This window comes from Ciconia boyciana, chromosome 4 (assembly GCF_034638445.1).
Source record: "Ciconia boyciana chromosome 4, ASM3463844v1, whole genome shotgun sequence".
In the NCBI taxonomy this organism is placed as follows: domain Eukaryota; kingdom Metazoa; phylum Chordata; class Aves; order Ciconiiformes; family Ciconiidae; genus Ciconia; species Ciconia boyciana.
In genome coordinates, this window is record NC_132937.1 from 86,199,915 (window position 1) to 86,217,702 (window position 17,788).

The 17,788-nt window shown below is 41.2% G+C and overlaps 1 protein-coding gene across 1 annotated transcript; it reads left to right on the plus strand.

The window, feature by feature from the left end:
- Positions 1 to 8,391: 8,391 nt before the first annotated feature.
- On the plus strand, positions 8,392 to 17,091 carry TMED7 (transmembrane p24 trafficking protein 7). Its single transcript, XM_072860474.1, has 3 exons — positions 8,392 to 8,681; positions 11,477 to 11,722; positions 14,162 to 17,091. Exons 1-3 carry the CDS (start codon positions 8,502 to 8,504, stop codon positions 14,396 to 14,398), a joined length of 663 nt encoding a protein of 220 aa, XP_072716575.1. The 5' UTR covers positions 8,392 to 8,501; the 3' UTR covers positions 14,399 to 17,091.
- Positions 17,092 to 17,788: the final 697 nt, after the last annotated feature.

Here is a 17,788-nt window from a genome sequence, read left to right on the forward strand (position 1 = left end):
GATCTACAAGCACTCAAGAATGTAGAATATATACCTGTCCTAGCAGTCTGACTTTTGCTATAGCCTCTCACTCGTCTTCAATAGTGTCTTAACCTTTCCCTTTCTGCCCATAAGCAAACCTAACTGTTGAAGCAAATCCTTATGTTCTTGGTTTTGCTTCCCTCCCACAGCCACTTTAAAATTCTCCCCTATTTGCTTTAAAATGCCTGTATCAGACCAGATCAGCTTTGTCAGATTCTCTGTTTGCCACTTTCTCTAACAAAACAGATTAACTCTTTGCACTGAAAGAACCTGTGAGCTCCTGGGATGGGAATTATGTCGCAAAACTGCCAACAGAAGTCACTGGAAGAATCTTTTGAAGGCAGCCATCGGTATACATTTAATTTTGCAGATTGACACAAGCATATCATCTTTCCAAGGCTGTGATTAAGTACCAGCCACCATCAAAGCTTTCGATATGTAATTCAAAACACAAGCATGGAGATCTCTCTGATTTCATAGTCAGTGCTGGTATAAACCCTGGTTATCTATTAACCTAATGATAGCTACCTGTTTTACATCATTGTGATAGGTCCCATGGACTTTATAGTATCCCTTATGAAGACAAACAATAAACAATTCAAGTTTAGGTGGATTATCTAAGCAATACTTTGAAACTATTTCTTCAAGGGCCAGATGAGATGATTATCAGAGAAATTACAGGATGTTGAAACAGAAGCTATGAGTCTGGAATAGAAGCCTTAAGAGGAAGAAAGTGAGCAGGTTTTATTGTCCATAAAGGTTACTATTTCCCTGTGCCCAAGATACAGTAAAGAACTGCAACAATAATGATCAATCCATAAAAACATGGCATCCTTGTTCTTTCTTTCTTTCAAAGAAAATTTTCCCCTAGTTGCCTGTTGGATGTCCTCATTCATCCCAATGCATTAGTTTTTATGACAGGACTTGCACTACTGTTTTCATCTAGCAGAACAGCAGGACTTGGTAAAGAACGCAGCAGATGCTGGTTGCAATATCACCTCTAATACCAGCTGTTTCTGTACTTCCTTGCAGGTGTTTGTCTTCTACATGGCTGACAGCTGAATTCTGTTCAAAAAGGATGACTACGGCTGCAATAGGGTACAAAGCCAAGTTTCCTCTTGGATTCTCTTCTTCCTCCTGCTGTGCCTCATGTGGCTGGCAGAGCTTTCCCATTGTGGAACAGAGGTTGCTGGAAATAAAGTCTTCTTAGGCAGACAGGCTTTTGTTCAGTTTTGGCTGCAGGCTCCCAGCCCAAACTCTTGAATAATCTGCACTGAGAAAGCTCTGTGCATCTGTGGTAAGGCTCTTTTTTACAGGCTTCTAGTCTGAGCCAATTTGTAGTAAAGAGAACCATTTTCTGAAAGACTGGGTTCTGGGCAGAGGATCTTCCTTATCAATCTTGTACTAGCATATTCTCTGAGATTTCCATCAAATTAGGCTTTGGATTTAGATGCAGATAAGATACATTCTTAGGTTTCTATGTCTGTATTTCTTTATGCAGACTAGTTACAGAACAAATCAGAGAGGCAGATTGTATTCTTATACCTTTTCCTATTAATTAATTAATCCTTTGCTTTTTCTGTATAAATGGGTGAAAGAAATGGTGTGCACATAAATTTCTCTTTCTGAAAAAGGAACACATGATTCAACAGCTTATTTTCTGTCACAACCACGATTTCATCACGTGAAATCCAAGGTTGCTCTGTGCTTTAAAATAGTCAGCACGTTATTAATCTTTTTGTGGACCTGCAAGAGGACAAATAATTTTGTGGGTTTTCCTGTTTCTTTTCCACTTCCCCTCGTTACCAATTCCAGAAGACGGTGTCTGTAATGTCTTTGCACAAGTCTACAAATTGAGGCACTTTTTAGAACCAAGACTTTTTGGATACACTCATATCAGTGTAATGTTTGTGAAGCTTTTTGTGTAACTGTTCAAAGAGCGTCCCTCTCTCATTTTCTTAGTGATGATGGTAGACGACCCCTCCTGTCTATCAGTTAGAAGTTGTCATCACCTGTCACCCAAGTTCTGAGCGTTTCTAGCTATTCTTCACCTGCCAGCTATTTTTGTTGAATGCTTTGGTGAATCATATAAAAATTGTACAAGCGTGACTTTCACTGCAATATGCACTTTACAGGCCCTTCACTTCTTTCGCAGGTAAAAAGAGAAGAATGAGGACTATAAAGAGTTCCCATGTTTCTTCATCTAACTGTAAGTCCCAAAATGCACATTTACATGTCTGTATCCTGTTCTGCAGAATGGCAAGGCAATTTTACAACAGCTATGAGCTCCTGGGTAGCAGTGTTGTTGTTGTTCTTATTTTCAATCCCATCTAAGATGCTTGCTTTTCCCCTTAATCTTGTTTTCCCCATTCTTATTCCACCTCAAGCAACACATTTGATTTTCTCTTCTCTGTTATCTACATGTGAAACTGTTACATGTTTTTTTTACTGGATTTATTTAATGGATGATCTTTGCTTAGACTTCATCTGTTACAAATTGCCACATCCAGGCTTGGACTCCTATTTTTAAACACCTGGATAATATAGTGCTTTTCCAGATGTTTCTATTTTCTGAAAGAATACCTGAATGTACCAATATGTCAATTATCTTAAAAGCAACAAAGCATACAGAACAAATGAGAAAAGCCACAAAACAAAATGCCAGCTGATTCACAGCATACCTGATTGATTATTTTGCTTTCCAAGATATTGACAATGCTGTTGCTGTGTTGGTTACATCTAACATGAAATGTGGAAACTCCCTTCGGCTTAGAATACTGATCATACTTAAGATACTCTTATCTGGTATCTTTTAAATATTCGATACGTTGTGTTCTTTTACCCAAGATTAAGACAGCTGTTTTTTGAATCAACAGACTACGCTTGGGTAGCTAGATAGTGTACCAGATGGGTATCCTTATTCACTTACATGAAATTCTGTATTGCTTCCCTCAGGAAATATTGAGTAGAGTATTTATTAGAGAGCCAGTCACACTAAAGGCTTTATTTGTTCAACTGACTGCTGCTTAAGTTATTAAGTGTTTTATAGCGTATTGTAACTACCTTAAATCTGAGTGGATAAAAGTGCACATACGAAAGAACAAGTATTTCTTTCATTATGTAAGTGTAACAGCATTATCAAAATTCATCCATGACTGGGAGAAAAAACAAAACAAAACAAAAGGTGGGCCACTGGGAGGAGTGCTGTGGGAAGGATGCCTGGATTCTTCAGATTCTTCACTTAAAATCTGGCCAGGGCATCGTCTGGGGTTCCTATCTACTTCAGTGCAGCCAACCTTTCATTGTCTGTCTCTTTCTGAGGTTTTTCAGCCCTTCCCCAGATCTTGCCCCTTCACACAGTCCACTGAAGTCCAGGTGCAGCCAGACAACAGATGGGAACTGGCCTTTTGCACATCCTGAGCCCTCCAAGTGCTAAAGAAATTGAATTAATGGGGATGGTCCCTACTGCCTCACCCCAGCGCTACATGCTGTGTAACAGGGCTGGTGCAGGGACCTGTCCCCGGAGAGGACTGGGAGCTGTGAATGTTAATCAGAGATTAATTCCTGCCCATTGCCAAGAGCAGGCCACGTTTGCCACAGATGTCAGAACACACCGACAGTTCCCACAGGGCAACATTTCTTCATTTCCCATGGAGCAGCTTTTGGATGTGGGTGCCGGTGAGCCTCACTGCTGGAGATCTCTGTATGTTACATACAGGGAGTCCTGGTACCTAAAGTGATGTGTGGCTTCTGCTGCCGAACTGGAAGCCTGACCAATGTGTAAGCCCTGGGTGTTGTAACCCATTCCTTAGAGATATGCCTACATCATGTACGGCCAAGACTGTCACTACTTGGGTTTTTTGTAGCTTTCCAATATCCATTTATTACTGAATTGAAAGATCCAATTTGTAAGTAAGAAAAGTTTAGGCACGGAATCTACTTCCAACAAAAACTGAGAGGAGCAAAGGAAAGTTGTTGTGACCAAGAGCTCCCTCTCGTGTATGGCAGAACCAGCGGAAGGTGCGCGCCCGCACAGCTCTTGTGCAGGGGGCCGTGCTCCCCAGGCAGCACCCGCGGAGCAGCGGCTCCCTGCAGCGGGGTCCCAGGGGCGAGCTCAGCTCTGCTCCGGGGGTGTCCTGAGCTTTGTCGTGGCAGGGTGGAAGTACATTTCTGTAATGGAAAAACTTTTTGCAACATTTGCAATCACGGTTATTTCACTAATTTGTCTTAAAAAAAAAAAAAGAAAGAAAAACACCCACGGAACTGACATTTTGAAACAAATTCTTATCCATTTGAACTTCTTACTTACAAATATATTTTTAAAAATTTTGAAAATCTAAGTACTATATTTTCATCAATACAGGTTCACAAATTCTTCTTCTCAATAAGACTTGAGACTCTGCAACACGTGGGGTATTTCAGAAGGTAACAAGGGTCACAACTTTCCCAATAATCTCCCTTATTCTGGTTCCGTGATGACTAACTCCTACTGCAACAGCTCTCTGTCTCTTCTTCTGTGAAGCTGTACATGTGGAAATACAGTAAATGCTTAATTTTGGGTGCAGCCAAATTTTGGTTTTCATCCAAAGCATTTATTTAAATGTGTTATTTTCTTGGGGTGTCCTGTCTGGATATGTTTTGGCTTTTATGTAATCAACTATCCTGAGCATAGACGGTAGTGCACTGACTTTTTAGACACAAGCTCATTTCTTGCTCACTGCAGTTTTGAAAACATGAGAACAGAGGTTAGAAAATGCACTGAACCTTAGAAGAAAGGATAAATTCAAGCAGTTTTAAGGTCTGGTGATTTTTTCCTCCACAGCATGACTTTGCACAAATCACACTGAAACTGTGTTAGTAGTTAGTATACTTGACTGCCCTTCAAGTATTTTGCAGGTGCCAAAGTTGTTCAGGGCTGGTTCTTCAAGTATGAAGGTCAATGAAAATGAAGATTAATTTGTATTATAACCTGACCAGCTTATTTTAATCATTTTAGTCTACCAAAAATTGAGCACTGTACTGGCAAGTAAGCAGGAATTAATATCTGGATATCACTATTTATAGTGATAATATAGTGTCTACTATTTATGCAAAATTTGTCAAAGCAAGCCCAAAGCAGAGATTTCTAAAGCTGAGGTACTTAAAATGGGGAAGCTTTACCATGTTAGGTGAGTTTGAGCAGCAAGATAAAGTGTATCTGCGGAATGTACTTTAAGTGAGAACGAAATGACAACAGTAAAGTGGATTTTTTTTAACTGTTACACGTAACTTTCTAGAAAGGTAGGATGGCCACACAGGCTAGGGAACTTTATGAAAACACCTTTCAAAACCTCCAGTGGGGAGGATTGCATATTGAAGGACTGTAAAGGTGAAGAAGGACTGTAAAGGTGAAGAACAGCTTTTTCTGTTTTACTACCCAAATAACAGGAAATGTTATTTCAGTCATAAGATCTCATTTTCATGCCTGAAATTACATCCGTATGTACAGCCTCTAATACAGGCAAAAGGTCTCAAATACCTCAGGAGAAAAGATTTGAAACTTGTCTCAGTTACTAAGCAGAGAAGAAGAAATACAGACATCTGCATTTCCTCTACTTTGCAGGTTTCTTCAGTCTTTTAGCAGCTGCTTCCATGTGTGTTTCTGAAGAAATGAACTGCTTGTACCACCATGGTTCATTAGCATTCTTCAGGAGAGCATGTTTTAACTAATGCCTGCACAAGAAACACTTGCCATTTGACAATTTTAATTTCCCACAGGCAGAAGGTGACACCATACATTTACAAACTTGAAGTCAAACTAATCTAATGGCAAAATGAATCCTTGCTTTTTCTAGTCTTTGACTGAGAACTATGTTCTAATTTTACCCATAAGGTAAAAAAGCACATTAATAAAATTATCTAGCTATGCATGTATGTTTGGGGAAGGTTGTAGTTCAGAATACTGCTTGCAAATATTCTGTCATAGATAGAATAAAAATGATAGAGAAAAAATTATAAAGATTTTTCTCAAGCAAGAACTATGCTGAAGAGCATTTGAAACTGAGTTTCACCTTAATTAAATAGATTGTCCAGCAGAAAAGAAAAACTCTTCATGTGACTCCCTCTAAAATACGTTTATTGAACTCATTTTGGGTTTAACATGCAAATAGTATTTGCGCAGTAAGATAATAAAGACAACATGTGAAATTTTATTATTTCACAAACAGAATGGTTACACATGGAGACAGAACAACGGAAACTGGGAAGAATCTGGTAACAGTGACAGCAGCACCAGCAACCTGGAAAACCAGCAACCTGATTAATTTTTTTATTCCTTGTAAGGGTTACCAGTAATTAACTGGATAACTCAAGCAAAATTATAATGAAATGAACAAGTACAAAGGCATATGTAATGTTCTTCTCAAAGAGGAAAGCTCAGATCCTTACTGTTACAAATTAATAGATAGTTCCATATATCAGTTAGGGAATTGGGCATCACGGTGACTGGGGTGTTCAGGAAATGGACAAATCAAGCCAGTTTCAAGCTTCAGAAGAAGTACTGATGTTCATAAGCAGTTCATGTTGCTAATAGTTCTTAATTACTATCAGTCATTATTGCTACATATACAAAACCATTAGTCCTTAACAAATCTATCCCAGATGAGCTGTGAGCACACAACACAGTGGAGCTGATTCTAGGTAGTTAGTGTGGATGGCTATGCTCCTTGGTGGTCCTTAGTCACCAGGGCCAAGGTGATCACGCTTGAGAGCTTCTTGCAGGCAGTTTGCCATCTTTCTTCTTTACTCATTTGATGTTTTATACTCTCTGTCCCTGACCCAAGGCATCTTTTACCAGGCATCTTTCCCCTTCTGCTTTTTTGTTTGGTTATTTGGTGACAGGTTTCCAACTGTCATTTCTTAGGTAAGCTTGATTTTGCCTATTTAGTGAGGCTTTAAGAAAACTACTGGAAAGGGTGAACTAGAAAACCATAAGCTGTACAGGACCACTTCGGTCGCTGGGAAAAATCACAGAGTGAGTCTTCCTGAGATGTATTTCTTGCCCCATGAAGGAGAAGGTGATTGGGAACACTCTGCACAGGCATACAGGTCCTACAAGCCTGTAGTCAGTGATTTAAGTCAGATGGCTGAAGGTGCCTCCTATGGCGCAGATATACAATCTGCTTTTGAGCTATCTCAACTGTCAGCCAACACTTGAATGCAATCTCAGGTAAAACCAGTGTGTTTAAATGAAACTAGCAGAGATCTGAGGGTGAATTGTAGGTGGACAATGTCTGCCTCAGAGGTGGGGTGGATACTTGGTAAAGCATCTGCCACCTCACTTTAATCCACACCTGGAAAGCTATCAGAGCCTTCAACATAGGAATTTTGGGTACCTCTGTCCCATGAAGTCCACAGTCCTCAGATGGCCAGGCTTCTCATACAGCGCTGAGAATGAAATTCACAGGCTCCGCAAGCTAACTCAGGAGTCACCTCGCTGGGGCTAGAGGATTACCAAGGAGCATCCCAGTGTGGTGCCTCTTTTGGCATTAGGTACTCCAGGCAGGTGAGCCCCTTTCTCAGAGGAGCAAGATGGGAGGTGAGACCTACCCCATGCTCCTGCCCGGGAGATCGGGGCTGGGTTTTCTTTTTCCTACTCTGCCTGGTTTACCACAGAACTTAAAATGAATATGAGGGAGGAGGTTATCCTTGATTTCTTCTTTTGAATCTGTTTTACTTTGTGAAAGTAGCTATTTACTGGAGTAGAAGTTAAAGCTGGCATTCCTGCAGCCAGCGTGAGCACTGTAATTGGCATTTTCTCTCTCTGGAGCAATGACTGTTTCACGACCTGTGAAGCAGAACTCTTCAGATCCATTCCTGTGTACGCAGTTTCTTGAAGACGGGGAGTACTGGGTGCCCTTCACCGGGGCTCGCCGATGAGGGCCCACCGTGTCGGCTCCAGGCCCTGCCGCCCCATGGGACCTCGAAGACAGCCCAGCCCCGGGTGACGGCGCTCAAGGGGCACGCGGCCGGAAGCCCTGACAGGGCGGGGAACCCGGACCGCGCCTTGCAGGGCTCCGTCCGCCGGCACGTCAGGCTGCGGCGACAGAACGCCACCGACCACCTGCGGCGGCGCCGCCCGGGCGGACACCCGCCGCGCGCGCGGGTACCGTCACGCTTCGCGCGCGCGCCCGGCCGGGCGCGGGAAGGGCGGGGAGGACGGCCTCGGCCTCGCCCCACGCCCCGCCCCCGAGGCCCCGCCTCCTCCCCCGCCCCGAGGCCCCGCCCCTTTCCACGCCGCACACCACGTCTGCAAAACCACCCGCGGGAGAGGGGCGCTCACCCGGAAGCACCCGCGCTGGGCGGCACCGCCCTCCGGGAGCGCTTCCGGGTGTCAGCGCGCTTCCTCGCTCGGCGCCTCCGCCACGCCGGTGCCGCCGCCTCCGCCTCCCCCCGCCCCCGGCTCGCTCTGCGTCCCCCCTCGCCTCTCCCCGCGCCGGGCGATGCCGCTGCGGGGCTCCCGGGCCGCGGGGCCGTGGGGGCGGCTGCCGCCGTTGCTTCTGGTGGCGCTGGCGGCCTGCGCCGCGCGGGCCTCCGAGATCACCTTCGAGCTGCCCGACAACGCCAAGCAGTGCTTCTACGAGGAGATCGCCCAGGACACCAAGTGCACCCTCGAGTTCCAGGTAGCCGGGCGGCCGCGGGCAGCCTCACCGGGAGGCGCCGTCCCGGGCCTGGGCGGGCCGCGCCGCGCTGGCGGAGCCGGTCCCCACCCCGGAGCGCGGCCCGGCGGCGGGGAGCGGTGGCCGAGGGGCTTGTGCTGGCGGGGGAGCCTCTCAGCTTCGTTCGTTACTGCGCGCTGCTCTGAGTAGTTAGGAGAAGCGCCTGGCGCGGAGCAGCAGCCGAAGGCCGTGCAGGCTTCCAGCTCGGCTAAGGAAGTACTGCATGCTGTCGTGCACTCCGCGGGAGCGGCCGGGAGGCGTGAGTTTAGTTCGGAGCTGAGCAAGACATATAAAGTTGGCCCTGAAAACTGGCGGTGTCTTTGACCCTGGTCACTGTCGCGCAGTGTCCCGCCTGATGAACAGGCTGGAGGATACCGAAAGCGCCCCGCCCAACAAGATGCCGCGAAAGTGATTTCCTTGCGGTTTGTGAAGCATTTGCATGATGAGCAGCATACAACTTCAGGAGCTTCTTATTTCAGAGTATGGTTCAAATGGGGGTCACACGGCAAACAGTAAGAAGGCGATGGAATGGGTATGCAGTACTAGCAAAGTGTCCCGGGCATATAGCAAGACAGGAGTCTTGCAAAAAGTAAAACATGCAGGCAACTGACATCTTATTGAAGGCTGTGGTTAATATGCACGTATTAAGTGAGGCTGCACGGTTTTTCTTACTTTTCTCAGTTTCTAACAGTTTAAACATGCAGCTGTCATGGTAGAGCACTCTGTGCAGCTTTGAGATGTATCGAGCAAACAGCCCTGACAGTTTTGGTGCCTTTGAGGGTATCAGCAGAGTTCAAACCTTTCAGTCTGTCACTTCAGCTGGTGAAGTCACTGACAGTGCAGCAGCAGCATAAGGGAGAAATCATCCTTGACCATGGGAATCACAGTTACCTTTGGGGGCTTTTGAGGGGGCTATGTACTTTTATGGTCCAACTTCTCTTGTTGAAGTCCCGAGTTTTTTTGTTTCCTGCCTGCTGGCCTGCCTTTCGTATTTTGGGGAGTGTTACTGCCAAATATCAGTCCTTGTTACTCTGTCCCACGTGTTCTAGTTCTTTCTTAGGTACATCTTTTTCTCTACCCAAATGTTTCTTGTCCCTGCCTGTTACTTTCATGAAGTCTTTTCTGTGCAGCTCTTTCCCCCCCGTTTTGAAGTGGATATCATTGGAGGTTGCTGGACAGATAAGACTGCTGTTCTCACTTTTGTTGATGATCAGAACAGGAGTAGCATTGTTAAAAGTAAAGTCTGGATTTGACCAGCTGCCGGTAGACTGAAGTGCTGTGTGCATGTCCTTTAGCGGTATGTCTCGAGCTGAGAGGAGGCTCAAGCAAGCTCTGTGAGAAGGAATCCTAGGGGAACTTTAAAGCTCTGGCAAATCTTTACCATGTATGTGTAAACTGGCCCTTTCAGGGTGTGTGATATAACTAACTGAATGTGAGTGACTCATGTAATTGGTGAAAAGCACACCCCTGTCAAATTTGAGATCATACTTCAAAAACGAGCCATTGCTTCATTATAGAAAAATCTTATTTTTGTTTTTCCTTCCAACCAGGTAAGCATTTCTGTATGAAAATCCCAAGTAGAGGCAGACATCCAGAGATCCAGACATCCAAAAATTTTTTTGCTTTTTGTATCCTGTCATCGCATTTTTGGGAAAACTCTGAAGATATTGCTTGCCAACTGAATATTTTTAAAAATTCCTGTTTATAAAGCAGCTACTGCTCAGATCTCTTGTTATTTCAGTTGTACCATTAGCATTATTGTTTTAATAACTTGATAACTAAATAAACTGATGTGAGTTTAAATAATACTATGTGAAGTGCAGATACTCAGATACTAAAGTATGTCAGTGATCTCTGCACACATATAAAAGGGACATGCATGCATATAAAAGAGATATGTCTCTTCCTCCTTCAGCATGCTTTATCTTAAAAGCAAAAAGTTTGGAGCAAGGATTAAGTGTAAAACTACTAGTGTAAGAGTCATCAGAACACCCAAGTTATGAATGCCTAAGCTGATGATTAGTCTTTCCGTAGAGGTGGCATAGCTAGTTTACAGAACAATATGCTGTAGACCAACAATAATCAAAGCCTGAAAAAAACCTTGAGACAATCGTGAAGTTTTGAGCTACTTCTAGGCATTATCCGGATGTGCTGGTTTTTGGAAGGAATGCTGTGGCTAACTGTGCAGGAGGAAGGCAGCAGACACCCCCCCCCCCCAACATTGCTCTGCTCACAAGCACACGTGAAGATGAGCCAGGTTGAAATACCTGTTCTACTGGTCGAATGCCATTCCTGCAGCCTAACGCAGCTTGAGCTAATAGGGTAGTTACACTCTTGGCTGTACAGAAAGGAGCCATCTTACTGCATGTTAGCAATCTCCTCTGGCTGAATCAGTTCCATGAAGGACTTGTGAATACAGCAAATGGTTGATTTGTTACAGTAATCTCTTTGCTGCCCCATCAGGTTTCATCTACTGTAGCCTTTGCTGTTGTACAATTATTTATAACAAAGTAATTAAAATTGCTCTCGTAAACGGTTTGAAAATATAGTTGATGTTACGTATCCTGAACCTAAAGTATTTTGAATGTCTTTTGTAAGAAAATAATTTTGCAGACTTGCTTTGTGAAAGATTTTTAAATTAATGCAGTATATTTTAAAACATTTGTTAAAGCAAAAAATTTTGCATTGCCACTTGACAAATCATACTTCTTAGAATAAATGTTTTGTTAAAAAGACAATTTCTTGTTTTTTGTTTTCAGGTGATCACTGGAGGTCATTATGATGTTGACTGTCGGTTGGAAGACCCCGATGGCATTGTATTGTACAAAGAGATGAAAAAACAATATGATAGCTTCACGTTTACTGCATCCAGAAATGGAACATACAAATTCTGCTTCAGCAACGAATTCTCTACTTTCACACACAAAACTGTGTACTTCGATTTCCAGGTTGGAGAAGATCCACCACTGTTTCCTAGTGAGAACAGAGTAACTGCACTTACCCAGGTAAAATGCTGTTGTCTTTGACAGCAGCTGTTAGGTGGAGTCAGTGTTTTTTCAAGTTCAGCTGCATTAGATACCTGTATCACTTTTGAAAATCAATGGGTTGAGCTTTTAAAATAATCTGAATTACTACAAATAAGCTTTCTTTCTGAAGATAGGATTCATATTACACAGAGCAGAGCTGAGAAGGAATCACCAAGTGCTTAAGATAAAATTATGGTAGTAACTTAAACCTTAAACTCTAGGCCACTATGTTCTTTTTTTGTTTGTTTGTTTCTTTGTTAAGGGAACATCCTTTTGATGCCATGGTTCTGTTCCCCTTGAAGTGTGGACTTCACAAACCGTAAATATCAGTGGATCAGGGTTTTCAGAATTTCCAAACTTTGGAGAAACTTTGAGAATTGTTTTTGTGTTTAAAATGGTAGAGTCTTTTTGGAGGGAGGACTTATGTTGACCTCATGTAACTGCCATTTTTTAAAATGGAGAAGAAAATTCTAGCAAAATAAACAAATGAACAAAATCAGCCAAATTTAGCTGGCTTCTAGATATTTGTCCTTTATAAAACACTATCAAGTGTCAGAGCATTATTATTATATTCTCAGGATTTTATAGATTTTTACCACTTCTATGCAACCTAAGTTCATCAAAACTTCCCTTGGAACACTTGCTTCCTGAATTCCCACTAATGTTCTTACGTTATAACCATCACCAAACCTTGCTTTAAAAAACCATTAAAGAATGCTGGACTTGGTTGCTATTTTACTAGTCTGAACTCAGTGGTATAAATGTCGCTTCTCAAATGCCAATCTCACTTGAATTTACCTCACATAAGTCTGCGGCAGCTGAGATCTGTAATGAGTAGATGACTTGCTGTGAATTCAACTACAGCTCTTGCCTCTTTCTTCTTGTCACTCTTCTGCTCTGCCTTTTTTTGTATTCTGATTCTTGATCCTGTATCTTTCCATCTCTTTTCCTTACTTTAGTCTTCATTCTGTTCAGTCTGTGTGTTCTGTTACGTCTGGTTTTTCTTTTGCTATCTTGGCATCAGCAGAGGGATTTTGAGAACACAGAAGATGCAGTTCCTGGGTCTAGCATCTCTGCAGCCCCTTGCAGCCTGTGGGAGAAGATATGTAAAATAATAGTTTATCACTGGGTTGTAGCATACACAATGCAAATAAGGTATTTGGGAAGGGGAGAGCTAATTTTCAGAGTACAACGCATCTTTGGTAAGAAGGTTCTTGTTGCAGTTTTCTTGAGGCTTGTAGAAGGACCAAATTTGGGCAGCCTTTTACAGGGAAGGTAAAAGGTAAATCCCTAAAACCAGAGTGACTTTGTGTTTAAATCCCTTGTGCAGACTAGGAGAGCTCTACAATTTATCAGTGAGACCAATGGCAGAACTTAGTTTGGAAAACCTATTCCTGAATTTTGTTGAGAAGAGTATCTTATACTTGATCAGACATGACCTGTCTTGAAAGTCATCAACTTGAAAAGATGGTTAGACACAGATATAAGTAACTGAGAGTGGTCCTACCCCAGGGTGTTAAACATTTCCTTTTATGATAGGTTGTGTTGTTTGATCTTCGGGAAAAACTAATTTTAAACCGTAAAACAGGAAAACAAACTGTGACTAGAAATTATTTTGAGGATCCATTGATTAATCTCTTGGTGATCAAAACATGGTGAGGGCTGCTGACTTTTACTCACAGAAGATAAACTGAAAGTGGAAGAAGTTTATGTGAAAAATGATCTAGGGCTTGGAAAACTGGCAGTACTTTTTTTTAAATGAAAAATGACAATGAAGTTGGGCAATTTATTAAGTATTTGTTATATGATCATGTTACGGAGCATTCAGGAACACTGAAAGGTAACAGAATTGTCCTTTCTCTAACCACTCTTTGTGTATATGATTAAGAGAAGGGTCTCTTGCCAAAAGAACATGTTGAGTTCAGTAATGTAGATTTTTAGGATGTTGTACAACTTGAGTGAGAACTATGCAATGAAGAATGTCATACTTGTGAAACACAGAAGCATTTAATATATCCTGTGTGCATCTTAATGTTATGAGCAACTGCTTGTTTTCCTGGTATGTGTGGAATTAACAACTGGGAGAACACATTTCAAAAGTGTTTCTAATGTTCATTTTGAACCTAAATACACATTAATTTAAGATTTGTTTAGTCATTCTCAGAGCCTGTTGCTTTTTATTAGATCTGCAGTTTTACACCACTGTATGTAATAGTCTGTCGCATTCCTGTGTAGAGTTTGATCAATGTAAGTTAAATTTTACTGCATTTACAGTATTTCAGTTTGATGATGGACTGAGTTAATCCTTAGCTTGCAAAGTTACATGCATCCTGATTTTAAATGTCAAACCACAAAACTTGGCAGAAAAAGCACTAGAAGGTTCTTAATTCAGTGGTGTGTATTTGTTTGTTTCTCTAGATGGAGTCTGCATGTGTTTCAATTCATGAAGCTTTGAAGTCTGTCATCGATTATCAGACTCACTTCCGCTTGAGGGAAGCGCAGGGCCGCAGCAGAGCAGAGGATTTAAACACGAGGGTGGCCTACTGGTCAATAGGGGAAGCAATCATTCTTCTTGTTGTTAGTATCGGGCAGGTATTTCTCCTCAAAAGTTTCTTCTCGGATAAAAGAACCACAACAACCCGTGTCGGATCATAAGTGGTAGTGGTAATGCTTCAGGTCATTGTGTGCTACTCATCTGTAAAAGTTACTGTTCTCCAATTAATTGCAGGTACAAAGGATCTGAATATATGCAACATTCAAATGTGTCTACTCCTCATCCCTTAAAAATCACAAACCAGACCCAAAATGTTATGAAAGGACACATGATTTGAAATATTTTAAAAATACTTTGGAACTTAAGTTTTTTTCTTATTCCTGTATTAAATATCTGGCAGTGATATTTAATAGTGATATTTGTGATATATAGTGATATTTAATATCACTGCCAGCCTCTCTTCATGTCTACTGATTTTAATCCAAAGTGAGTTTGACTTTTACCAGTAAGATTATCCATCTGCAGTATAACACTTTAAAATAACCCAGCAGTCTAGTGTCTGATATGAGAGCCAATATATATGAAAACTTGATTTGATTTAAATTTTCAGGCTGAATGTATTGGATTATAAAAAGGCAAATGTGATGAACTGTAGTGCACTGTTTTGATTTGCTATTAAAAAAATAATCCAATGATACCCCTTGCGTATTTGTAAAATTGTTGCAAGCTTGACACTACATCATGGTGCAAATTCTCCGGCAGCCTGGTAAGTCTCCACCTTCAAAACTTGCTAAATTTTATACTTGAGTGTGTTTGCTTAAACGTACATTCTTCTATAGTAAAATAAATGCGTTTCCTCTTTTACAATGTTTGTTTCACTGAACAAGTTGTAAGCTGAGACTACTCAGGAAATCCACTTTCTGTATTCAAAAATCCAAATCTCCATGTTTATTTAAAAAACATGCAATAAAATAGGGACTCTTGTAACTTTGTCACTGAAACTGTACAGTTTCTGTACTCACATATGCTGCTGCTGCTTTTTGGATTTAATACCAGAAGTAGCTTGGTTTGTTAAGCAGCACAGCACCAGCACTGGACGAGGTTATGTTATGTGTTAGGCACATACAAAGCTTTTTACTAAATTGTTTTCCTATTAAGAGGCCAATTTGATATTGATAACTGCATTGCACGAGTGCTGTAAATTTTACTTCCCTGTGTGTGGTGCACTGATACTTGATGGCCTTGTGCATCTAATTGCCACTCTTTTTTCTAGTGGTCAGGAAATGTTTTAAATATTTCAGATTATCTTTTTGGTAGAGTTATAGTTACATTGTTTCCACTGCTCATGTCTGGTAGCTTATGTACTGTAAAGTCTTGTTTTATTAGGATGTGGAAGGTAGTAAATGTATGTACCTACAAGTAGCTTGAATTGAGCTGGTCATCATAAAGCTAAACTCCTTCAAACAGCTCTGGAGGAATAAGTAGACTGAGCAATTCTTAAGTGCACACAAGCTAAACTAAAGTGAAAAAAATTGTTGTATATTATTGGCTAATTCAAAAGAGGCTTCTTAAGTTCTCAGCAAGCAGAGAAAGAATGCTAAAGCCTTATTAATTGTCTGTATTATTTCTAACAAATATTTGGAATTACATGTACGGGTGACATTTGAGCAGAATTGATCTAAGATGACTTGATTTTAAAATCTTGTGATGGCTGAAAAATAAGCAAAAGTGAACATGTTGTGCACTGTTGTGCACAAAAGTGCTCTGTTGTGAACTGAACAACTGCTCTTTTGGAAACAGAAGAAAAACCTCAAACAGCTCAAAAATTATTTCAAAGGTCAGGGGGGTATTAAAAAGCTTAATGTATGTAAAATGCAAGATTATATGTAAAGTGTTTCTATCCTGTACTGAATTTAAAATACTGCAGTCCCATTTTGGGATGCAAGCTTCCCAGAAATAGACTCACAAAGATCAGAAAACAAAAAGACTAGTGCTTTCTTTATGATACAAATATGTGCCTGCACACAGTATTCTTGATTGTACCTATATGCTTTATTCTTGTGTTTCAGCAACTGATACTCAGTACCTTTTGTGCTGCATTGCACACAATAATGAAGCAAGCGGTACACTTTGGGTGCAAGTGTTGGATGAAAACATGATTTAGTTTTGATAGTGTCCACTATTATCTTCTGCAGTTTGAATATCACTTGTGTAGCTTTAATCACAACAGAAGCATTTATTTTAAAGATTGAAACATGTTGGTTTTTTTTCCACTGAGTTGTTCTGTGTGCTGTCAAAATTGGTAAACAATGGGATAAAAAAGATAATGGTTGGCCATCACGTACATGTCTCTATTCTCTCATAATGTTTGAATGTGTGAAGTGGGACTGTTCAGCTCAATATTACTCCCACTGCAGAGGTTTAGTAGACTTGACTTTTGCATTGAGGTTAGGTATCCGAACCAATCCTCTGGTATCCTGCTGCGTAATATGCAGCAATAGCTTAAAAATGCCTTTATTTTTGTGTTATTAAAAACATGGCACAAATACACGTTTGACATAGCTGTATATACTTTTTAAAATAAGTGACTGAATAGGATATAATAAAACACATGCTAACATGCAGTCGGTGAAGAAACGTGTTGTGACTTTTGGTTAAAGCTGCATCTTTTTAATATATGAAAAGAATAGTTTGCTTAATGGTGTGATACAGAAGTAAACGCCCTGCGTTAAAGGGGATATAACTGTGGTTTTAATTGCTAAAGGCCCTGGGTTTCAGCTATTCCTTGGATGTTTTATGTTTACAGAACTTCTTTTCATGTCCTGAAATGTCAGGTTTTGGGTTTGTTTTTTTTTTTCGGGGGGGGGGGGGGGGGGGGCGGGAGTTTAGTTTGAATAAGACAAAAAGCAGACCCTGTGAATATTGTATGGGAAAATAAAAATTAATATATGAATGTGGTCTGACTGTTTTGTTTGCATGTGGGAGTGGGGAGCATTGTTCTTCAAAAAAGCTTTGAATAATGATTTGAGTAGTCAACTTGTATTTTAACACATTACAGTTAATCTACCACCTGACACTTGATCATTACTTCTATTGCTGTACCTCAAGAAGTGTACCAGTTCACTGGTGTTCCTAATTACCTGTGCTTTCAGGTCACTGGAAAAACTCAAGTTTCAGCAAGATAGTGGGATTACTGGCTCTTTGCTCAGCATGTTAGCAGGGCAGGCAGTAATATTCATAAATCTGTTCCTGTTGGAGTGGAATTCAAAGTATTTGACTACAAATGCCAGGAATTATTTGGGACCTACTGCATCTTCTCACATTAATTCTGTAGATACAAGGTTAATATGGGATAAGCTAGACAGGTGCATCCAATCAGTGTTGTCTAATGATGGGATATAAACATCAAACATTATGTAGTAACTAAATGTGTGATTGGAGATATTTTATATTGTGTAGCTTCTTGCTGAATCTTAGCACATACCAGTTAAGTTTTAAAAACCAGATAGAGTAGGCATCATTGCTTTGTGTGGGCACCTTCCAAAATGGCT

Bases quoted from the DNA above. Each gene is read 5' to 3' on its own strand.
- TMED7 (XM_072860474.1), top strand. From the start codon at position 8,502: ATGCCGCTGCGGGGCTCCCGGGCCGCGGGGCCGTGGGGGCGGCTGCCG. The intron at 8,682-11,476 runs GTAGCCGGGCGG...TTTTGTTTTCAG, and splicing joins AGTGCACCCTCGAGTTCCAG to GTGATCACTGGAGGTCATTA. The intron at 11,723-14,161 runs GTAAAATGCTGT...TTGTTTCTCTAG, and splicing joins GAGTAACTGCACTTACCCAG to ATGGAGTCTGCATGTGTTTC.